This window comes from Micrasema longulum, unplaced genomic scaffold, assembly GCF_059751315.1.
Source record: "Micrasema longulum isolate JH-2025_06_02 unplaced genomic scaffold, ASM5975131v1 h1tg000575l, whole genome shotgun sequence".
Taxonomy (NCBI): domain Eukaryota; kingdom Metazoa; phylum Arthropoda; class Insecta; order Trichoptera; family Brachycentridae; genus Micrasema; species Micrasema longulum.
This window is the reverse complement of record NW_028277771.1, coordinates 263,357-288,569: the sequence shown is the minus strand read 5'-3', so window position 1 is coordinate 288,569 and position 25,213 is coordinate 263,357. Positions and strand designations below refer to the sequence as shown.

Here is a 25,213-nt window from a genome sequence, read left to right as displayed (position 1 = left end):
AAATTATAAATAAAAGTGGAATAAAACTATACATATACGTTTTTTCATTATAATAATTTTAAAAAATTATTCATTATAATTCTATATTTTGGTTGTTCATAAGAGAAAAGCTCGCAGTGAGTCACATCTTGCTGGAGGATGTGATTCTATAAAATGCTGCGAACGCCCAGTTGCATTCTACCGGCAACACTACTGACTAGTCCAACTCGTCAGCGTCCACGTCGCGGACCCCGGGCAATGGGATCACACTCTTATGAGTGTTATTACACCGTTATCGGTGTGATCACAACAGAAAGCGAGGGAATGAAAGGCGAGCTTCTGGCGCCTCTAAACCAGAACCAACCAGCTAAGGAAAGGTAACCTCGACAGTAAAACCTACAAGAGAAGGCAACGGGAAACCACTCTGGTCATTGATTGATTGATTTGGTGTTTATTTTGTAGAACTCCATATTTAAACTTATAATTAGAAATCAAACACTGATTTGAGTCTACTGAATACTTTATTTTATTTTTACAAATATAAACATATAAAAATAAAACTTCGTGACAATTGTTTCGCCTTATTAGGGCATTTTCAAACGAATGTGAAGATTATTTGGATTGAATGTCCTTATATAGTTATATATATATAAAATATAAATAAAATATATATAAAATTAAAATGAACAGCAACCTGTTATAATATTATTGATATTTTTTTCGACAACAATTATCTAAATTTACAAAACTATAAGGCTTCATTAATTATCTCACAATACATACTTGTATGTCAATAAATACTTACTTTGTTATATTTTCCCCGAAATTCAAATATAAATACCTAAATTCCCCATTACCTATTAAACACTTATCCTCACCCTTAACCATCGGTTTTTCCCTCAATTATGATTAATGTACATGCTATAGTTCATAAGATTATTTTTATTTTCTACTTAAGTACCTTGAATTATATAACTATATAAGGACATTCAATCTAAATAATCTTCACATTCGTTTGAAAATGCCCTAATAAGGCGAAACAATTGTCACGAAGTTTTATTTTTATATGTTTATATTTGTAAAAATAAAATAAAGTATTCAGTAGACTCAAATCAGTGTTTGATTTCTAATTATAAGTCACTCTGGTCATATTTCCCAGAAATCACGACAGCGAGTACATTAATAAGCAGTCTTTCGCTGCATTGATCGCCAACGGAAGAACCCAACAAATCACCAGAATTAGAAGATCAGAAAAAATGTGTGTTTTGATGTAAAGACACGGAATCCACAGAAAAGTGGTGTATGGAAAATTTGATTAAAAAACTTCTAAGATTTACTCTTAAAAGGCTATGCTACAAAATTCTTTTACACGCTGTGATATAACATTTTTTATTTAACTTTCTGTAAATAATGGTGGGAAAACGAATTCCCCCGCGGATGCGGGGCGAGAAATAGCGAAGCCCTTGGGCTTCTACGATATAGTGGACTGTGTTTTAAATAAATAAATTAATATTCTCGATATGCGGTATGAAATGTCAATCAGTCACAATTCCAACAAATGAAATGGATCAGGAATGGAAGCCCCTTACCTGGTTCGTTCGATGTCAAAGTGTGATAATAGTCGACAAATGCACACTCACATAATTCGCAACCAAATAATGTTATTTGTGAATTGGCGGGCTTATTGCTAAATGGAAATTTCTCTCTAAGGAGGCTAAACTAGCAGTTCACAACGGAGTTCTAGTTCCAACTCTAATGTATGGGAGCGAAGTATGGAATTGGAAAAATAATGATGAAAGTAGGTTGGTTGAATGCTGTCGAAATGCGATCCCTCAGGCGAATGTGTGGTAAAACGATGTATGATAGGTGCACAAATGTCGAGATCCGTGAAGTGTGTAAGGCTGAGACATGCATTATTGACAGAATCAAGAAAGGGGTGCTGCGTTGGTTTGGACATGTAGAGCGAATGGACAGCGAAAGAACGGCTAAAAGGATCTACGATGCAAATGTTGATGGATGCAGAAAACGAGGAAGACCGAGAAAGACATGACACGATCAAGTCCATCAAATACTTGAAGATGGACATGTCAAAAGTAGGAATAATCGGCGTGCGTGCATAAGAAGACGTATGAATGTAGAGGAAGCGAGGTCTGTATTCCAAGATAGAGTGTTATGGCGTTCTATCTTCTTTGCCTACCCCTACGGGGAAACAGCGTGATGGTTTGTTGTTGTTGCTGTTGTTGAAATTTCTCTCAACCAACAAATAAAATTGAAGGTTATTTTTTAAAATTAAAGTTCCCAAACATATTCAATAGAAAATAAAAATAAAAAAGCCAAAGAAATATAAAAATATAAATAAATGTACTTGTGTATAAATTATCTTGAACCAATACCATTAATCAATGGGAAAAAGAAAAAAAGAGGAAATAGGAAAGGAGGACAGATTAAGGAAGAGAAAGAAGATGTTTCTTCAGACGTGATTTAAACAGAGACACTGTAGTAACATCTTTGATGGTGGATGGGGGATGATTCCACAGTCGAGCCGCATGGACACTACATGAGTTAGAGAAGAAAGAGAAATTTTGGATGGGTATTAAGAGAGTGCTATGAGAATTAGAACGAAGAGGTAAACCATGAACTGATAAGTGTTGAAATTTTTAAACTATTCAATAATAGTTTGTCATCGGATGCTCAGACATGAGTTTTAATAATCAAATAAAAAGAGTACAGATGTAATACTGTATACGCATAGAATAAAATAATGAACATAAAATGAAATAAAATAATGAACAAAAAAAATAGAGTAAAATAATACGATTAAAATTGAAGAATGGCAATTTACTAGAATATATTTTCAATTTACGAAAAAAATTAAACACATATATAAATAGTGTGTGCTCATAAATGTTATCAAAACAAGATAAAAAATAAAACAAATTAAATGGAAAATAGTAATACAAAAAAATTATAAAATACTTCTTAGTAATACAATAAATTAATCTAGTAAATATAAAAGAGATGGATCGCTTACTCACTGAGGAACTTCAGCCCTACGGGAAATTGGATACAAAAAATGTTTGGAAAAATAGAACATTCAATTGTACAGCAAAGATTCTTGAAAATGTCCGGAAAAAAATGTGTTTTAATAAAAACAAACTACTTTGAACGACGTCACTGGTTTTTTTTTTTTTTTTTAAAGGAATAACCCGCTAAGCCTCTATTTTGAGGCTTGTCAGCGGGTGGGATAGAGGGGATATAAAAGGAGGTAATGAAAAATACACCACTACACCCAGACCAATTGAGAAAAAAATCTTTCTTCGTATTTTCTAGCAACTGGCGAGAACCGAACCCGCGACGCCAGTTTCACAATTGACCGTCTAACCAGTATAAATCAACCAGTGATAAGAGAGTTGTGGAAGATTTCCAGTTTACTTACCACCACCGTCAATTGGCAGAACTAACCGAAAAGAAGCGGAAGAGAACTTGAGACATCACACGCGGAATAATTTCAGACTACAAAACTTTAAAAAATACGATACATAAAAAAAAACTTTTTTTTTACTTAATTTAGTAGGCATTAACAAATAAAACAAAAAATTTCAACCCCTGAACTTCCTCATCATTTAATTTCTCATGCCCAGAGGGTAATTTGTAAAAACAAAACTTTTCCAGGTGTAATGATCATTGTTTTGTACTGACAAGGTGTAATGATCATTGTTTTGTACTGACAAGGTGTAAATCATAATTACAATGACATCAAGCAAATAACAAAGCAGACGATATAAAAACAATGTTTTTCGTATTGTTCTTCGCAGTTCTGATCAATAATCATCGTAACATGACTGGAATAAAGGCATTACTTGGAGGCTTAGTTGTATGTTATACCTTTATATTAATTAAATAATATATTTATTTAAAATATAGGATGAACATTATTTTTTGTCAATTTGTGATAGAATTCCATTGTAATGATGTTATAACTTAAATTCATATTTAAATTATTAATTAAAAATACTTGGTACACTTCCACTTATTTGTTTGACCAATTAGCGCTTTCATATAGATACATATGTATGTTATTTATTTCATTGCAAAGTTATAATTTTTCATAATATAATTATAATTTTTGTGCAAACCCAACGAACCTAAAAAAGTTAGGTTCACATCTAACACTTTTGCTTATGATTTCCCTTTTAGCCATTTTAAAAATAAGTTACTATTATTTTACGTTAACTGTTTTGTTTATGTAACTAGGCCATAAAAAAAACTTAAAGTTGACAATATCATCAGATATAAACGAGTATTATCCCTTTCAGAAAAACTGTATAATTGTCTACAATGTATTTTTTTTAATTACAAATAAATATTTGTGTTCATATTTACTCGATTATTTAATGATGTAATAACTTATATTTACATATAAGTTATTAATTAAAAAAAACTTGGTATACTTACGCTTATTTGTTTGATCAATTGGCGTTTTCACCCTCTAATTGGCATCTTCAGACTGGTGAATTGAACTAAATATTATCTTAAGTGTAGGTACATATAAAAAATAGGTTGAAAGATATACAATATTATCTATCATAGAATCTTATCATCCTATCCTAGAATACAATCATAGAATTAAAAAACTCACCCTTATTAGCCCCCTTAGTTGGACCCTGTACATTGTAATAAAAGATTTTTTTTTTCTTCATAAAATGAAATTCTCTCTTAAAGTACACCGCCAACACATGTTTCAATAATTTGTCCCACTCTGTTCCATTAAAATATTGCGTATTGTATATCTTTCAACTTATTTTTTAAATGTACCTACACTTAAAATAATACTTAGTTTAATAATAATTAATAATCCTAATATTGTTTAATATTCACCAGTCTGAAGATGCCCATTAGAGGGTGAAAGCGCTAATAGTTCAAACAAATAAGTGGAAATGTAAAAGTATTTTTAAATGAATAACTTATGTGTAAATTTAATTTATTACATCAAATTAATTTTACGTTAAAAAAGTGACTGTTGATTCTGAAAACATCTTCAAGATTCTGAATAAATGGAAAATATTTTTGAGTGTACTAAAAATACTTTTAAGAAAATAATAATTTCAATACAAAGTACCTATCAAATTTAGCGTTTCATTTTTAAATATTTATTTATTGACCAACGAACCAAGACTGGTAAATCTTTCACTTCGTTCTAAGTGATTAACAAGTTTGAGGTGATAAAAAATTCAGACACAGACATGTTATAATAGAATTTTGCAAAATCATTCATGGAAGTTAGCCGGATAGTAAAATGAAGTCAGCTTTACCAGTTTTGATCCACCGACAGCATAAACAACTCCTATAATGCAAATGACCGGTCGTGGTTTAGATGTTTCCCCGAATAAGCAATTGCCATTGGGGCATCAGGTGGTCATCCCTTGCGGAGCCGGTTTTAGCACTACCAGCGCCCTGGGCGGGAGATTTCTACGGCACCCCTTATCTTCCACCCCTTTAAACCCATACGAAAAAAGGCAAGGTTTATAATAAAATAACCATTTATAAAAAAAATACTAATTAAACTGTACTTTTCTAGCCTTTCTATCAACGAACTCATTTAAATACTTGTCTTCCGAAATTACGTTTTCGATTGACAAAGATGCCAAGATTAATTTTGAAGATGTTTTTTAAATTGACCTAAATTCAAATTTACTGTCTTATATTTCACTTAAAGATTCTTCTCATCGTTTCTTTGAATCCCTTAAAATAAATATGTGTTTATGTTTTTCCTTTTTTAAAAAAAATGTTATTACTATTTTATTTTATTTTTACATCTGAGCATGTTTTTCATTCTTTATTTCCATTCTTAATTCTTAATTACTATTACAAATTTTCTTCATTTTTAATATTATTTCCATTTGTAAATACTCACTACAAACTACAAACCTTAAAATATATTTTTTTCACTTAAATTTTAATTTTTAAACAACTTTCATTTATGTTTTCTTTTTCCTTCTCTTTTTTATACTTTCATAATTAACCTTACATTTAATTGCTTTTTAATATGGAAACTTCACTGGTCCATTAGAATTAAGTCCAATTGTGTAAAATATTAAGATTTGTTACTGTACTGTATGTTTCCTGAATAAAAGAAAATAAAAAAAAATAAAAAAAATGCCAAGTTTGTCAATCTAGATTGAGATATTGTCGATCGATGATAAGTTTTTATCAGTTTGAGCTTAGAAAAACTCCTTTCCCCACTAGCAACCGTTACAGATATAGTGATCAATATTCTCAACGCTATCCATACAGTTCTTGTAAGTTACGATCTTTGAAAAATTTCATAACAATGACAGGATTAACCACATTCTGATCAGGCAAAAATGATTTCAGACTTATGAGTTCATCACACAACATACAACCATCTATATTGGATTTAGAATCTACTGTTTATTTCAATTGAAAATCACCACAGGTCTGGTTTTTCCGGAATCTTTTTTATATTGAACAGACAAGACCAAGATTTCGAGTACTCGTTTAACTTTTGAAATCTTTCATTGAGTGAAATTAAGGTAGGTAGTGTCCAAAAGGCTGTAGAAAAATTAAACTTTAAATTTCTTTTTTGGAGAAGTTATAGGCTCATCATGGGCCACTATTATGAGTTTGTCGCTAGATTTAGGAAATTTACGAGCAAGTTGGACTCGCTCGATGAGCGAGAGGATAAAATGGGGCGCCTGCAGCGCCCCTTTATATCTGGCGTCCTAGGTGGTTGCCCAACCGCGCCCTACCCTAACGCCGCTACGGATCCCTTGCTTCATCTAATAGATATCTGAAAACAAAAACAACTAACACCTAAATTATCTGTCTGCTGTTTATATGTTTATTGTTGACATAATTTATTGTAGTGCTTTCACACTTATATATTACGCCGATAGGATATAGTAAAAGCTTAAGATTTACGGCCTACGGCAATTAGGCAGGTCAATGATTTTTTTTATTAGTTAATAGACTATTAAACTAAGCCAAAAATGTTTTTTTTCAATTTTAATGTATCGTATTATCAGCGCTATGGTTTTTTTAAGTTTTTTATTTCTGAAATAACTCCGCGTGTGACGTCAGAGCTTCTTTTCCGCTTGTTCTCTGCCAGTTCTGCCGATTGGTCCGTGTACGGTAAGCAAACTGGGTATATTTCACAGCTCTCTTATCGTCTGTTGATTTTCATATGAACCTGTGACGTTGTTCAAAGTACTTCGTGTTTTTTTTTTTCGTTTATTTTTAAGAAACAAGAAGTTGAACTTTCTCACTACAACACTTACATGAAAAAAAAATATGGAAGAATTTAGAATTTTTAAGATTTTTGAAAATAATTGCATGTTTATGTAGATTCAAATTTAAGAAAAAGCTTAATATTATTTATGTTCAAAGTATTAACTTCGTGGTCAACACAAATGTGGTAAATCAAAAAATGATCAACTTTGTTATTTCTATAAAGTTGTGTTATGTGGTATTCTTTAATGCTGTTGAGAGGTATTCTTTGATGAACTACAAGAGTCCTCCAAAAAATAAGGTTGCAACAATTATGGAGGATCGAAAAATGCTTGTATTTAATTGACAAATAGGTTAAACTATCTTTCAATGCAATTGCCGTCGAGATCGATACATTTCTGTGGTCAGGGCACCAGTTTTTGCATGCCAGTTTCATAGAAACTGTTTCAGGTGCTTCTTCACTACGTTTTTGACCTCCTGATCATTGGAAAAACGTTTTTCACCCAAAATCTCTTCAAATTTAGTGTAAAGGTGATAGTCCAAAAGCGTCAAGTCGGGTGAATAGGGAGGGTGGGGGACAATATCCCATCCAAACAATGTCAACAGCTCCTGTGTAATTCGCGCAGTGTGAGTCCTGGCATTGTCATGCCGGAGGCTTACTCCCCTGGTCAGCATTCCCCTTCTGCGGTTCTGTACGACTCTTTTTTTGTTGTTTTAGGGTATTTAAGTAATTATTTGCATTAATGGTAGTCCCTTTAGGCATAAAATCAACTAAAAACTGATGCCATAGCTTTTTTTCAATATACAATTTTCAAATTTATAAATCATATAACACAAAGAATTATACAAGTATAATACGTTGAATTACATTTCCAGGAGTTAAAACAACTCAATGTGGGACATAAATAATATTAACATTTAGAAAATAACACATTATGAGAACAACAAAGAAACAAAGCAAGTTTAGCACCTTTATAACTAAATATGGCACAACAATATATACGCCAAAAACCTTTTCTTCCACAAGCAGAATAAATGAATAAAAAAAAACGCTATTAAGCATAAAAAAGGAGTAAATCTACTAAGGGAGATAAGGTCATTAACATCACATGCAATGCAGATGATGCTTTCAAAGTGATAATGAGAACCCATTCATCTCAGTTAGTAAACATCTGGATGCCTAAGAAATGTCGTATAGTACAATGAACACATGATTATTGGAAAAATAATTCGGATACACAAAACGTGTGTCAGACCAAATCATGGTGAATACAACAGAGGCGAGGATAGATAGAGAGAAAATATAAAATACGAAAAGCCAAGTAGGAAAACTAAATAGAAAAATAAATAGAAAAACCAAATAACTGCTCAAAATGTTAGAGATGAAAGTACTAAAGGCAATCGCAGGGAAACCCAAAAGAGGCAGAACCTAGAGTCAAGAAGTTAGATGGATTTGCGATACCTAGTGCATAGTAAATAGATTATGGAGAGATTACGTCAATAATTCCATTAATGGACAGCTCCAAAATCCCCTATACCATTGCCCACGAAATTCCGGCCGTTTGCTGACTGCCCGGAAGACCACCAAGGAGAGGGAAGAACAGCTGAAACTCATAGTCTCGGGAGTTCCTTTTAGCTGATACCAAATTAATCGATCTTAACCGAAAAAAAGAAGAAGATTAAGACATTTTTCAGACACTTTCAGACATAATTTTCACTCAGATCTTCCAAAAAAAGGTTTAGGTAGAAGTCCTTGAGAGCCACGCTTTGCAATTTACGCATTTCATTTTTTTTAAATTTTGGTCGGTAGTTTATTGCGGCTGAATAGGTCGTTTTGAACTTCTTGGTGGATAGGGAAGATAAATAACGCTACTTAAGTTATTGTTTTTTGGATTCACGTCTCATCCCTTGTCAGGATAGAGTCCAGAAAAGCTTATCCTTCCTGTACAAAACGATCCATAAATTTGCGCACGGCGGTCACGCGATTTTGACGTTGCTCCGGCGAGAGCATTCTGGGCACCCACCTCACACACAACTTCTTATAACCAAGTTTTTCCGACACAATTTCACCAAGGAGACTTTGAGAAATGCCAGGAAAGCTTTCGTGAAGGTCGTTTCCTTTTTTCTTGATTACCATTTCCCATTGAATACATGTCCTCCGTAAATGAAATCCGAAACTGTGAGAGTGAAGTGATGTTTCGGAAGAATTTTAAAACCCACTTGTTCTCTAAATCATTTGAATAAATTCTTGGCTTGTGGTTGAAAAGTAATCTGAAAAAGTACATTATTTTTTTTAAATTAAAAAGTTAAAATTATATTTATATCTTTATATAATCACTTTGTAAAGCGCCCTTGAGGTATTATATTACGAAAATGGCGCTATATAAGTTAACCATAATTATTATTTAGAACCGGGTTGTGGTCCTGTGGCTAGTGTTTCGGACTCACGGACCAAAGGTCTGTGGTTCGAATCCCACTCTACCCCAACTTGATTCCCATTTTCTAATAGTGAGTTATTTACAACTCGTTGAAAATGGCCCTCAAAATGAAATATTTGGGTAAATCATAAGAACACAAATATTTCTTTTATTTAAAAAAAAAATACAAGTGTCAATATTGATTCATTTACATACATTGCTAATAACGTTTTCTATATTTTTAAATATTTTTCTTGCATACGTTTTGAAACTAAAATGATAAAAATAGCACCCTAAATTATATTAGTTAGTTGGAAAAAAATTCCGTTAAGCCCGCCTATGTGCAGATATACATGTACAAAAAGTTGAATATATATAATAATAATTTTTTTTTAATTTTAAAATATGTATATTTATACGTTCATTCATATTAACACATAAATTATTTACGTATTAAATAAATATAATATAACCATTATATGGCACTGAACTGAACCGAAAACAATTGAATTTATTCGTGAATGGGGCCAAAATCATCAAAAAATATTTACCCAGCTGATTTGCAGAAAACTATACGATTATTTGTTTAATTATGTTGTAGAATGTTTAGAACATCTTTAAATCAAATATCTCGCAAAAATGTTTTAAAATATATTTTGTGAACATTCATTTAATTTTAAATTTATTTATTTATTTATTTACACTCTTTATCAAAATACAATTCCATGTTCACTTGAAATGTGTGTTAACTTTCTTAAAAGAAGTGTGAACTGAAAATGCGATTAATTCATCATCATCATAAGCCCGACAGCCCTGGGTGGGCCTTGACTGAATCCAGGAGTCTCCTTTACACTTGCTCGTCTGCCCTTCTCCAGTTTCTCATTTCCAACATTGTCGTATCCGCACTGACGCAGTCCATCCATCGCATGCTGGGTATCCCTGGTCTTCGTCGTCCATGTGGCACAGAGAAAGTTAGACGTTTTATGAGGTTTTCGTCATCTATTCTAATTATATGATTAACCCACCTCAAGCGCCCAACCTTGATGGGGTTGATTACATGGGGCGCTCCGTAGATTTCATATTATTGGTGCGACGACGCCAATGGTTGTTTTCTCTCACAGGGCCATAGACAATATATTTTGGAGGCATATTATGTCAGGATAAGTTTGATCAGAGTTTTTTACAGTAATCGTAGTATTTTTTTGGCAATTATTTCGTTGGTAATCCTATATAATAGATATCTTTATGATTGAAAACGCTGTTAACATTTGAACAAGGTAAAAACTAATTCTGACCAAAGTTTGTATTGGCGTTGGGATGATTTCGTTGTAATATTCTTTACCACTCTTGCCCACCAAAATATCTGGCTGAGAATTTCATTTGCCTTTCTGATCATAGTCTTTTGCTTCGCTCTTCTCAGGAGAGAATACTTTGTATTCCACGACAAATCACATAATTTTTGAGCAATTCTTTTACTCTTCAAGGTTCCAGAGTTTGGAATGAGCAACTTCTTTATGTGAAAAATCCACCTACAAGAAACGCCTGAAACATTACTGTATTTCGTTAAAACCCCAACATCCCTACATTTTAAAAATTGTAAGAAATAAAATATTCCTTCTCTTTCCTGGTGCCTCTTCCTGTTTCCTTCCAAACACATCATCTAATCGATCATTCCTCATCCTTCTATACGTATAACATAATTTTATTTTATTATGTTTTCATCGTCAGGATTGTAGAAAAACGACGCATGGTATTTTTTTTAACTTTACGTGAGAGCGGTTTAAAATTGTTTTTGACACTTGAAGGTACTATTTGCAAACCCGGCAAAATCCATATTTCTTTATTTTAACAAATTGCAATAAACTGATACAACACTTAACTTAACTTTTGTTTTTATGCCCCAATATTCAAAATGTATAGATCAGTTACTTCATCACACAACTTGTAATTCTTCGCAATATTCCTTCGGGCTTTTCGCAGATCTCTTCGCCATCAACACAGTGTGGGATGAAGATGGATTGGCAGGGGTTAGCTCGAGGTCTTTTATGTTGATCTTATTCCTAAATGTATTGTAAGCCATCATTGCAGACTGGCTAGATTTCCTCCCTAGGGAGTTATTCATATTTAAATTTATTGCAACGGAGAGGGATAACATAATTGAGAAGGGAATATGGAAGTCTAGGCATTTACAGGGCTTGTGACCTGTCATTGGCTGGTTTAAGTGGCCACATTACACACTGTGTAACATTCACCATTCTGCCCATGTTTAAACATCCACATTTCCTCAACTCTTCCATCTGTTGACTTATGTTTTGTCCTCTCCTTACGGGGGTGGTATTTGGATCCTCTGCCTCTGACCACCCAGGGAGTCCTTCTTTATCCAAAGTAGTTCTCTTATTGTAAATATCCGTGATTTCACTTATGTTTTTGTGTAAGTCATGTTTGTTATGTTACCTTAGTTTTAAGAAATTGTTTTTGTATATTTGGATACGTTTATTTATGAAAATTGTTTGTGAACATATTTTTTTGAATAAAAAAAACAGAGGCATTGAGGGGATCCTGAGGGGTGGGGACGACGTGATGGCCTCTGTTCATACGTCCTTCTCCCCCCTCCTTTATCTGCATAGAGTTTGTATTCCTTAAGAATATTTATAATAACTTTCCTCTATGCGCAGCTGACAGAGAGTCCCTTAGGACTCTATAACAGCTGCGGGTGGATGGTGAGCTTAAGGGTCTCCCCTCAATGTTGATTTTGGTGAAGTAAAGGAGCTGAAACCTTATCATTGACTGGTTTAAGTGGCCACTTTACAAACTGTATAACATTCACCAGGTCATACACCCTGTAAATGCCTAGACTTCCATATTCCCTTCTCAATAAGGTTTTTCCTCTCTGTTGCAATAAATTTAAATATTTTCTGTATGTCATTAGGTAACAAACTTGTCTGTATATCATAAAGTTTGTATTTACGAGTACCTATGGCATCAGGTAATAATCAGGACTTTGTATTTATCTTGTGTTTATATCAAGTTATACATAGTCTTCGCGACATCAGATAATGTGTATATTTTTTTTATTTATTAAGGAAAAACAACAATTGTTATATAAGAATACAAAATGTAAAAAATAGTACATACATCCAGTTAAAGTTTTTCACAAATATAATGAGAGAACATTTTACACAGTAAAGAGAAAAATAAAATATTATATAAGACATGAGAAAAAAAAGAGCTCGTAAGAAGGTTAAGGGATGAGGAAATAGATTGAAGCAGTGGAAGAGAGGGATTTTCATAATATAGTTGACCAATTCAAATTTTTAATATTATAATAAAATAAACATAATTAAAGAAACATAAACTTATTACACACTGACAAATGTTTAATTTTACAATATCCTTGTCTTTATATTACCAATTAAAAATCTTGTATTTTTGACATCTTCATAATTATTTACCATTAGGTAATCTCTTGTCTTTATTTTATCAGGTGGCAGTCTGCTGTATGTTACTAGCGGAGTCATCATCTTCATCGGCTGCATCAGCTTCATCGGCTTCATCGGCTTCATCGTCTTCATCGTCATCTTCCAGTTGCCAGGTTTGCCCCGAGTCCCCATGTGCAAATATGGGCGTCCCGTAAGTCACAGAAATTAGTATTATTTACAGTATTTTAGATGAGCCATATTTTGTCTTCAACGTATGGTCTGCTTTTTAAAATTAAATTAATTAAAATTAATTTAACACTATACAAAATGTTTACAACATTTTTGTGACATGATCTGGTCACCGAAGACTTTCTGCAACATTCTCAAGGTTTCTGCAGCAAAAATTTCATTCCGTATATAAAATTTAATGAAACTTCTTCGCTCGCAAAAATCAGACATTGTAAAAATCACTAAATTAACTGTTTGTTAAACAATGTTTTAAGAATGTCCAATTGTTTGCAGACAGGCTGAATTTCCTAACTAGGGAGTTATTTAGATCTAATTTTTTGCAACAAAAAGAGAAAATATTTGTGAAAAAATAATATGGATTTTCAGGCGTTGCCTTATAGGTGATTGGTTCTGCCGTATAAATCTCACCCAAATGATAAAGGTTTCAGTTTTTACTTTACAAAAGTCAACAGATGGAAAAATTGAGGAAATGTGTAAGTTTAAACAAAGGCAAAATAGTGAATGTTACACAATGTGTGAAGTGGTCACTGAAACCAGCCAACGACAGGTCATATGCCCTGTAAATGCCTAGAATTCCATATTCTCTTCTCAAAAACGTTTTTTCTCTCTGATGCAACAAATTTAGATTCAACTTTTTGCTGTTCACAAAACACGTTTTTTTCATATATTTTTTTTCATCTGTGTATTTTTCCATACATGTATTTACATTGAGATATAATTACAAAAATTCACTTTAGAAAAATACCTCTTAAAATTAAGCTATAACATAAATTGGAGAAAATGCCCACAAAGACTTCAGGGTCTGAGCGTAGGCCATTTCATTTTTAATTATTAAAAAGTGTAAAGCATATAAATATGGTATGACATGACCATGAAAAATAAAATAAAAACAAAACTAACATATGCTGATATTACGAAAACATGATTTATTTGCAGTATGCATTTTATTTATTTTTTAAAGAAGGTGTCTATTTTTTCTTCTATTCTAATCTAAGACCTCAAACCTACTTAAAACTGAACCAGTGATTTAATATTTTGTAATTCCTTAGTTAGAAGATTAAAGGATCTTAGACCAACATGTAAGGAGTGCCTCTGTGCGACATTGCGTTCTGGATCCTGGAACTGACAGTACACTCTCGGATCTATTACTAATACGATTAAAATTATTACTCAACAATTCCCTATTTAAGTTAACATATTTCAGGCACTGAAATAAATATAATTTTATAAAACTAAGGACTCCCCTCTCTACGTATAATTTATTACTAGGAAATAGTCTAATAGTCTAAATAATCTCGAACTAAGCCGAGTGAACGCGGTTGAAATGCGATCTCTTAGACGAATGTGTGGGAAATCAATGTATGACAGAGTTACGAATGATGAAATCAGGCGAGAGTGTAAATCTGAGTCAAGTATAATTGATAAGATTAAGAAAGGGTCTCTGAGATGGTTTGGTCACGTTGAACGAATGGACGACGAAAGAATGGTAAAACAAGTATATATGGCGAAAATGAACGGCAACGTGAGACGAGGACGACCAAGGAAGACGTGGCGTGATCAGATAAATCAAAATATTAAGTCTGGTCATGTCAAAAGCAGACAGAACCGAAGGGCATGTATGACAAGATGTATGAATGTGGAAGAGGCTAGGATTGTATGCCAGGATAGACGTGTGTGGCGGTCCATTCTCTCTGCCTACCCCTACGGGGAAATGGCGTGATGGTAGTAGTAGTAGTAGTAGAAATAGTCTATTTTTTTTGTAACCTATATTTTTCTGTGCAATTTCTATTGAGCGACTATGCACGTCAATGAATCCACCCCACCCTATTATACCATATGTTATCGAAGACCGAATTAAAGCGTTACATACCATTTTTTATTTTTTTTCGGTTAAAATATTTTTCAGTCTTTGGAAAACATAAGATAAATATTAACGTGCTTAACTATTGGAAAAATGCAGATATTGGCATGAAATTTGACGCAGACGTCAGTAGCAGTACTACCAACCTAAAAGATCCGCCAGAATCCAAGAGCCCGCCTACTATAAATTAAAAATTTCACCTTATTTTTTTATCACAGAAGTATATAATAAATTAAATAAAATAAAACAAGTAAACTCATAAACATGGAATGAATAAAAACAGTAAAAAACAAAGACAGCTAAATCATTAATACACATCACGATACATACATAGATCGAGGAGGAGTCTAAAACTGGTAATCCAAGCATGGAAAAGATCCACCTCTTTTGGTAGTATATTCAACGGACCAATCATCGTCTCCACAAGCATGTAACATACGATTGAGGTAGGTACTGATTTTTTTCTAGCTGTGTCATTAAGCACTTGTGGAAATATACCCATGGTATCAGCGATGCCGCCGTTGACTTCAAAAAGGAGTTGATCTCACTTGCCAAAGAAGCTCGTCACATGCCTAAAAAAGACAGAAAGAGAAGATATGGACTCCTGCTCTCCATCTCTCTCTGGGCAGTTGACAGATATACCGGCATGGTGTCTCCTGTTTCACCAAGCTGTATTTACAAAAAGGTATGTTATATCAGCAAGAGGGTATTTTTATAAACTGGGGATATGATTGTAAATGTATTGAGTATTTAAATAATATTTTTATAATTGCGAGCATTTTACTATGAACATCTGAAACGAATGTTTTCATTTATAATTTCCTATTTAAAGTTTGAAAGAAATAAAACGGCCCGTAACTGGCCAAAAGGTTGATGACGTCATGCGTGACTTACGGATTCTACGTTCACTCAAATCCTATACTGAGATCGTCTGACGCGGGTAGCTTGCAGCTTTTTATTTGTTTTTTCATAGTTAAATTTCGCCTTTTGCTTTGTTTTTTTTTTGTTTTCATTTATAAACATCCATAGCATTATGACTGACATTGGTTTTTTACAAGGAAAATCCGTTCCGAGTATAGAAATGTAAAGTCCACAAGGTAAGGAAATATATAATGTTTGCTTCCAGAATGTACTCATTTAAATAATTTTGTTATTTGCATGAACTATAAATATATTGCTTGGCGTACATTTAATGCAAAAAGGAAGTAACGTGACACAACTTAACCCATAGATTACCGTTGCTTAAACATCTCTGTTGCGCAGGTGCGTGCGAATCACGGAGACAGTACCATAGGCTACATACAAGTAAAACAGACGGGTGACTTTTGAATAATAAAAGTTCGAGTCACCCCAGAACATAAAGTTAGAACCAAAGCGTACTCGGTGACGTTGATTTACGATAAAGTCCAGGAAATAATAGATTCCTGCGAGTGTGAAAACTGTCCAGCATCTCAAGGTCAGTTACCATTTTGTAAATGCAATAAATTTCACAAATAAATAAGATAAGAGCTCATGCAGCAATTTTTTAGTAATTTTATTTATTACGTATTTAGAAAACCAACAGTTTTACATATTTAAGAAATATTGCGTAGGCTCAGAACCAATAATAGGTTTCCACAAATTAAACTTGGTAACAAAAGTACAGAAATATACTACAAATAAAAACAATAATCAACGTTCAAAGAATAAACCATTTTAGTATTGTAGTACCTGTCAAGCTGAACAAGTGCTAATTTCAGTGCTGATAGTATATTTGTATAGTCTATGGTCTACATAATTCAATTTAGTATTTTGTACTGAACAAGACCTACGGAAAAAAGTATAGTGGTTTGTTTTTTTCACATCTCGTTTCATAACGTTCAAATACCTTCAACCATTTTTCCGCATTTTTTCATTGGGTACTAGGAATGGCCAAAAAAGCTTTATTTGGCGTCTTCACCGTAGTGTTTGGGCACATTGGAATTAAACAGTACTTGTATCTTATAAGTAAAAACATTTTATGCTCGTTAATTAGTTAAAACAATGTAAAACAACCGATTACAACAAAAAACAAATTCGTATGAACTTGTTTGAACTGTCAATCGGAATCGTAACGCGTGACGTCACAAGCTTATTCGGCACCCGAATGGTCGTTTTGGCGCCAATTCAAAGAATACGTTTTTAAGCCGCTCTAAAAAATTAACGCGTGGACATAAAAAAAAAATCGTACAGTTACCATCGTAATTTTTTTTTTATATTATTGCAAACTAAAAAAAATACGTGATAATACCCTATACTCGTATGTTGCGTAAGTCCAATTTTTTGAAAAAAAATCTGAATTTCATTTCCTACTCCCTGCAAGAATAAATTTCAAGATTCTTCAATATTTTCCCTGATGGAAAAAAATACTTATTTTATCGATATCTAAATAGAGTTGAAGGAATTATAAGGAAATCTAGGCATTTACCGGGCTTGTAGCCTGTCATAAGCTGGTTTTAGTGATTTAGCATTCAACATTTTGCCCAATGCAAAAGTTGGCTATTTTACTCGCGATAAAAAAAAAGTTCTTCATCTCTGTTGTAATATGTTAATATTAACAGCTCCCCAGGGAGTTGAATCCATTTCTTGTCTACAAAAATTTGGGCAAACTCAAAATATTGTTAATAATAATAGTGTTACGGTAAGCCAAAGAGAGAAGTTTGAGTGAACTAAATAATCAAGCGAGCTTATTGTCAGGTGCGTATCAGGGTTCGATGGTAATGATTGTGATGATTGATCAAGATTGACATGTGATTACAGATACGAAAACCATTTTTAGGAAAGGAATATGGAAGCCTGAGCATTTACAGGGCTTATGACGTGTAATTTGCTGGTTTTTGAAACTTCTTTGCACACTGCATACCATTTTCAATTCTGGATATTTATTTAGTGTTTTTTTTTCAGCTCGCCCAAAGCTCGTTATCCAACTGCCACCATGCACGAAAGGCAGCTTTAAATGAGTATAATTTCCTCTGTGGAAATGCTACCGAGTACACAATTCGAATTGGAATGATGGCTGCTGGGTGCCCGGTTGAACCACTCGAGGTAACAAACTAAAAAGCATTACTATTGATTATTTATAATAAAGTGAAGTTACTGACTGCATAATAAATGTAAACAACGAATGTCTTGTAAAAGTAGAAGAATTTATGTATCTGGGAAGCATGTTTTCAAGAGATGGAGTAGAAGAAAAAGATGTTGAAAGGAGAGTGAATGCGGGCAACAAAACGAACGGAGCACTAAGCACAGTAATGAGGAATTCCAGCCCAACCCGGAATAAAATTTTTAAAATGTTTTCGTGTACACGTGAATATTTGAAAATTTTGGAGTAGAATGAAATATCTCAAAAACGCACGCAAAAATAAATAAAAAATGTTGAAAATAGTATTCATTTTAAAATCGTAAATAATGACGTCACTCCTGATATCTACTGTAGTATTTCCGGTTTTCGCTTAAAAGCCCCGCACCTTGTTAGGAACGTTTTGACCATAGAAAAAAAGAGTATAATTTGACATTTCAACCAGAGATTATGTCAACTTTCTAGGTTTGTCTAAATCGAAACGTTCGTAAAAACAACTGAGCAAATTACGATCAACTAAATGAATTAATTAAAGCAATATTCCATAGATTCTTGTCAGGTCAGTGAAAGTAAGAACGCCAACCGTTTCATGACGTCACTACTGAAAAGTGACACACTGATTACAGTCATTTGGCGCGGTATTTGATAAATGTAACTTTAAGAAATCATATCTTTGTAAATAACGCACAAAAAAAATATAATATTTTTGCTTAGTTAAATAGTACGCTAATAGAAAATAAATAAATTAGAAAACAGTGGAATTCCTCATGGCTAATAAAAAATATGTCAATCAAAGCTAAATAGGCAGTGCACAACGGAGGTTAAGTCTTAACACTTATGTATGTAAGTGAAATATGGAACTGACAAAAGAAGGATAAAAGCCGAGTGATCGCGGTTGAAATGCGATCTCTAAGACGTATGTGTGGAAAAATCAATGTATGACTGGGTTACGAATGATGAAATCAGTCAAGTATAATTGATAAGATTAAGAAAGGGTATCTGAGATGGTTTGGTCACGTAGAACGAATGGACGACGAGAAAATGGTAAAACAAGTATATATGGCAAAAATGAACGGTAACCTGAGACGAGGACGGCCAAGGAAGACGTAGTGTGATCAGATAAACCAAAATCTTAAGTCTGGTCATTTCAAAAGCAGAGGTATGTATGACAAGATGTATGTATGTATGTATGTAATGTATGCGAGGATAGACGTGTGTAGCGGTCCATTCTCTGGACTGGTTAAGGACTGGATTTTATTCAGTGGGGGGGATTTGAGTAGGAAACTCCTTGATGATTTTCCAAATGCTTGAGTTTACTGTTTATCATATTGATGTGCAATATATATGTTTTTGAATATTTTTTGTGATTATTTTTTATGTTTCTAATCCTATATTTGTGGTGATATACTCATGTGTCTGTGTCAACTAATTGCTCGTCCCATCTCAACACAGGACTTTTAGTCCCATGGAGTTGGGACTTATTGTTTCAATAACCTTATGTATGTAAATAAATAAATAAATAATCTTTCTTATTTAAGAAATTTAGAGTAAATTCTATATATTGTCTAATAGTGGAAGAAAATTTTGATTTCTTCATAGTACCTCAATTTCATTATATATGGAGTTACCGTAGTTTACCTCTCGAATACATATTTTTTTCAACGGCTTATGATTTTAACAAAGTATCTAAAATATAATTATAAATACAAAAAAACTTATGTTTATAAACAAAATGAATAAATGATTTCAGTGCAAACAAATCATAACCATTTATTTATTTGTATTCCCTAACGCTTATTACTAAGGGACTAGTACCCGAAGCGTAAGACTGATCATCTAACCTTCACGCAACCAAAACGATCAAGGTACGTTGCGATTGGTTACCAATGCCCTATGCACCATTGGGTGCAGAAAGGGACAGATAATTATTTAATAGATTTAGTTTTTCTATTGACTTTTCTTGGTGGAACTGCATTTTAATTATAATTATAAAAATACTATGTAGTTTTATTCTACTTTTATTTATAAATTTTAACCAGTGACCGGATTTTGTTGTAACCGACATTGTTAGACTGGTGGGAGACTAAACAAATTTTTATGTTAGACACATGTAATTCAAATACATTTTCATTATAAAATTCCAAAATATATCATTTTCACCAGTTTTTATTATATACATTTAAACAAACCTTAATTCATACAATTGTTATTACTTTGCACTAAAATAATTTTAATTGAAACTCTTTTATTTCCATAATTATATAAAATCATAATTTAACCTCTGCTTGTACTTGTACTTGTACATAACATAAACATTTGTTTAGTCTCTTACCAGTCTGACGATGTTGGTCACGACGAGACCCGGTCACTGGTAAGAATTTCTAAATAAAACTTGAATAAAACTATAAACGGTTTTTTATTATTATAATTAAGATGATTATTTATTCTTATTTTCCATTTATAATTATTTAACAATCTCTGTCCTAGGAAATGGGAAATCTTCTAGATGTTTGTAATGTTTTTCCGCTTTGTTTTAGGTTGACGATTCTGACGTCGAAGAGTGTGATATGGACGGAATCGTTGAGCAAATCCTAGAAACACCTGACTGTGAATTGCCTGATAGTTTGAAGCACATCATTATGAGGTTAAGTAAATCTGATGATGAAGATGACACGGCAATAGCTTGCGCTTGTGCCGGTGCCACCACTAAATCCAGCCTGAACATGTTCGCCAAACTACTGGAAACCAGAGAACTAATTGAGGTAAATATTTCATAAGTATATCAGTTCAACGTTAGTTTTTAAGAAAAAAAGGGTGGAGGTTGGGCTTATCCAGAAACCAATATACGTACAATGAGTTAGAAACTAGATTTAATATATCTTCTCTTCAAGACCGTCGAAATAAATCCGACCTTCTTGACTTATTTAAAATTCTCAACTCACTATTTGATGCGCCTGAACTACAGAGCTCAATAAAATTAAATATCTCAACTAGAAACCTCAGACAAAACTTACTCTATCATACCAAAAACCATAGAATTAACTATGATTTTCATTCCCCAATGCCCAGAATTCTTAGGTCTGCCAACAAACATACCAGTTTTGATTTCTTTGATAACAAGCTGTCTTCTTTCAAACGATCACTGAATCAAATTCAATTATAAACACCTCTCTCCCGCTTCCACTCCCACATGGTCTACTATATATAATTGTGTCTTTCTACTTCCCTTTATCATAATTTTCTATGTTTAAATATCTCCGTTAAAATGCGTATTGGGCGTATATATAAATAAATAAATAAATAATCGGCTAACGTTAGTCCCCTGTAGAGCATAGCAGTGGCGAACGGTGATTTTGTTAACAAGTAATCTACAAAAGAATGTTCATCACAACAACATCTCTCATCTATGAAATAAACTCAAACATATCATAAGGAGAGCCAAATGCCCTACGATATGACTGCAAGAAAGTAACGGTGGTCATAATGTAAACGGTATTATCTCAAATCAACAACAAAAAACAATCTTCGAAATACTGTTCCCCAAATCGAGAATCTTTAAATGATTTGTGTAATCTGCAAGCTTACTTAATGAGGATATAATCGCAACTTGGTTAAGATGTTTAAAATATAGCATACTGATTTTTATGAAGACATAAGCTGAAATAATCAGCTAGTTTCTTGGCTCACTGCTGGCGCTGTGCCGCGTTTCAATTATTTTTTTGGAGAAAAACACAAACGGTGGCATTGATTTATAAAAAAAAATAGTATGTGTTTGTTTCTTATTGAATAAAGTTACTATAAAACATCATTATGGGTGGTCAAATCTAATGATAAGCTGCCCATAATCGCTTATATGGACGATTCGCCTCTGGAACATAGGCTACCCCTATCTCCTCCTTTGTTCCCGAGCCCGTGCTGTTGTCATCCACTGTCTACAGGAAAACCCAGAAATATTATCGAGCCATCTAATTTGTGGGCGTTCTGAGGGCTTCGTATTCCACGGCCTCCATTCGAGAACACGCTTTGTCTTTGTCGATCTGTCGTCAGACATTCAAGCAATGTGGCCTACCCATTTCCTTTTAATTATTTCCACCACATAAAATTCTTTGGTTTAGCGAAGGATCTTATGACGTAATTTCTCTTTCTGTTTCTCAATGTTATTTAAAGCATAACGCGCACATACTCAAATTTCTACGTGCAACTTGCAACTTATGCTACTACTCGGTCAAGTTTTTATCTCTGCGCCGTATATCAGGACGAGTAGGATACATTAGTCAAATACTTAATTCTTTAGAGCTTCTTAATGTGTCAATCGGCCTACCAAATGTCACCAGCGATATTTAGCTCTATTTACTTCAATGATTTGCATATCCCTGCCGATAATAGTTATGTGACCTGTACATTGAATCCAATTTTGGAATATTTAAAATTATTTTAACATTCAAGTCATCTCATCCCAAATCGTCTAAAAATTTTAGCTAGTAAAGCATATATTGATCAGTATTCAGGCCTCATTTCTCCCATTTTATCTCCTTAAATACCTTCCTTAAATCTTGTGTGGCTGTGATGTCACACTAGTCGACAAAGAACACAAGACTTCATAAATCTCTATTAAAAAAAAAATATTAACTCGTATTTTTTGTAATCTTAAAATGGTCGTTTTTTCACCGGATTTAGAAATAAAAATTTAAATAACTATGCTTGATGTCAAAATAAAAAAAAAATCCTTGCTACGCGAAGAATGAATGCCCGCTAATTCAGCAACACATATGTATAAGAGAAAGCACGAAGATAGAACTCAGATTCAGTCGGTAGATGACAGCGATGAGGGATGCACGCGCGTAATATGAGCGGCGAATTTATGATTTTCAATTTATTTTGCTACAACAGGGCTTAATTGTATATTTATTTGCATAAATTATAAAAAAGAAATTACTAAACAGTGTGTTTCCATTTTTTGTTTTCAATTTCTGAACTTTAGCCACAGTCCACCACAGTATTTTAAGAGTTAAGTCAGCATGATCTTTTACCCAACAAAGCGACCCAGGTTATTAAAAAATTGAAGAATAATTTATTTTGTTTTTTCAATTCCAAAGGTCCTGAGGCTGAAGGCATGCCCTGCCAAAATCCCAAGTTCGTGCTGCCAGGGAAGATTAGAGGAATTGACAGAAAAAACAAACAAATTGAAGAAACGGGTCAAAGTAATTATTGAAGAAGAATTAGGAGAAAAATAATTGCTACCGGAATTATTATTCAAAGATGGACCATATCATCAGACCAATGCCAATGTTTACTGTGCACAAGGTGCTTGTGATCAACCATAAAAATATCATATATAATGCAAACGTAGTCAAACTAATGTCAAAAGAGGTAAAATTCAAATTCCATGTGGCATACATTAATTTATTTAATTTTTTTATGGTCCATTTCATATCGGCAACCAGCGTTGCACTGACCACAATACCACGAGGTGGACAATGATAATAGCAGTTTCGAACTCAAAACCTTAATTTAAAAAAATATTGGTCTGATGATATGACCACAAAATGATTTTTATTTTAAACATTCTACTTTTTACATTTATATATTTTTTACATATTTTAATTTAGAAATGAATTTAAATATATATATTGGTTAAGATGAGCATTATTTTAGTTTTGTTTACTTATGATGTTATATTAACAATCTCGTTTCTATATCCGCATCCAGTGGTGCATAAGGTACTGACGCCCTCTACTCCAATTGCTGCTATCTGAATCATTTTAGTTACGTAAAAGGTAAGGAAAGATGTAATGGAAATATTGAAGTAAAAGTTATTTCTACACACACCCGGAAAACCATTTTAAAGACCGTTGGTCTTCCTTTCAGTTTCGCTAATACAGAAAAGCTTATTTGATTATTATTTAATATCTGTATATATATATAAAGGCCAATGTTTGTGTGTGTGTCCTCAATAAACTTACTGGGCCGATTTACGTGCGGCTTTCAACGAAATGTAGATCTTTGCCACGAGCATAAAAAATCTTTTATTTATTAAGTAGAAAAAAATATGGGAACATAAATGTTTTTGTCATCATTAACCGAGGCTGCACGCTGACTTGCTTCTCGGAGTCATAACTCTACATTTTAGGTGAAATTATTTAGCACGTGTGTGTCATCGATCATGGCATATGAACCCCACGATTCTTTTTACAAATGTCGATCTCTACTTTTCTCACCAACAGTGGTGCACTTTATTTATTAAGGAATGCGATTTTCAAAAATGTATTGAATGTCGGTTAATATTATTTGAGTTTTAACAAAAATCCAGTAAAAAGTAATAAATGATCCATAAAAAACGAATGTTGTTTGTAAACATTCAAAAACAAACTTTTTTTACACAAAAAAAATACATCCTTTAATTTTTTTTTGTACATGCATTCTCGTCAAATGCAACCCTGGTGGATCGATGAATAAAACATTTATGTTCCTTATTTTTTTAAACAGATTAAATTTTGAAAAAAATTTAAAATCTACAAACATGCGCAGCGCAAGGCTCATTATTATGCAAAAAACCCACACGTAAATCGTTTAAGCCGTTAAGGAGAAGTTTAGTGACTTCACGCGTACAGAAGAATAATATATATATAAATATGTAACAATAATTGAGTTGATAACTATCGAACGCCAGTATTTATTTTAAAGAAACAAACAGTCGATAATGATATGATAACTTTTTTTTAAATACGGTTTAAAGACTGACAAGCGAAGTTTCTAAATAAAAATCATACAAACTATAAGTTTGTGTTACAACAAAAGGTTATGTTTGTGTGTATTTGTATAAGAGTAAGTGTAGAGGTGTGTTTATGTGTATAAGTGTGAGAGTAAGTGTTCAGGTGTGTGTAAGTGTGAGCATCATTAATTAGTAAGTGGTATTGTATCGCAGCCAGAAATAATAAGTCCT

The 25,213-nt window shown here is 33.0% G+C and overlaps 1 protein-coding gene across 1 annotated transcript; it reads left to right on the top strand.

Moving 5' to 3' along the window:
• The first annotated feature begins 3,790 nt into the window (after nucleotides 1-3,790).
• Nucleotides 3,791-23,919, top strand: LOC148280497 (uncharacterized). The gene is made up of 6 exons (XM_088228283.1): nucleotides 3,791-3,853; nucleotides 13,129-13,274; nucleotides 15,642-15,858; nucleotides 18,096-18,236; nucleotides 20,808-21,032; nucleotides 23,367-23,919. Exons 1-6 carry the CDS (start codon nucleotides 3,818-3,820, stop codon nucleotides 23,502-23,504), a joined length of 903 nt encoding a protein of 300 aa, XP_088084409.1. The 5' UTR covers nucleotides 3,791-3,817; the 3' UTR covers nucleotides 23,505-23,919.
• The last annotated feature ends 1,294 nt before the right edge of the window (nucleotides 23,920-25,213 follow it).

Bases quoted from the DNA above. Each gene is read 5' to 3' on its own strand.
- LOC148280497 (XM_088228283.1), top strand. From the start codon at position 3,818: ATGACTGGAATAAAGGCATTACTTGGAGGCTTAGTT. The intron at 3,854-13,128 runs GTATGTTATACC...TTATTTTATCAG, and splicing joins CATTACTTGGAGGCTTAGTT to GTGGCAGTCTGCTGTATGTT. The intron at 13,275-15,641 runs GTAAGTCACAGA...ATTTTTTTCTAG, and splicing joins TGTGCAAATATGGGCGTCCC to CTGTGTCATTAAGCACTTGT.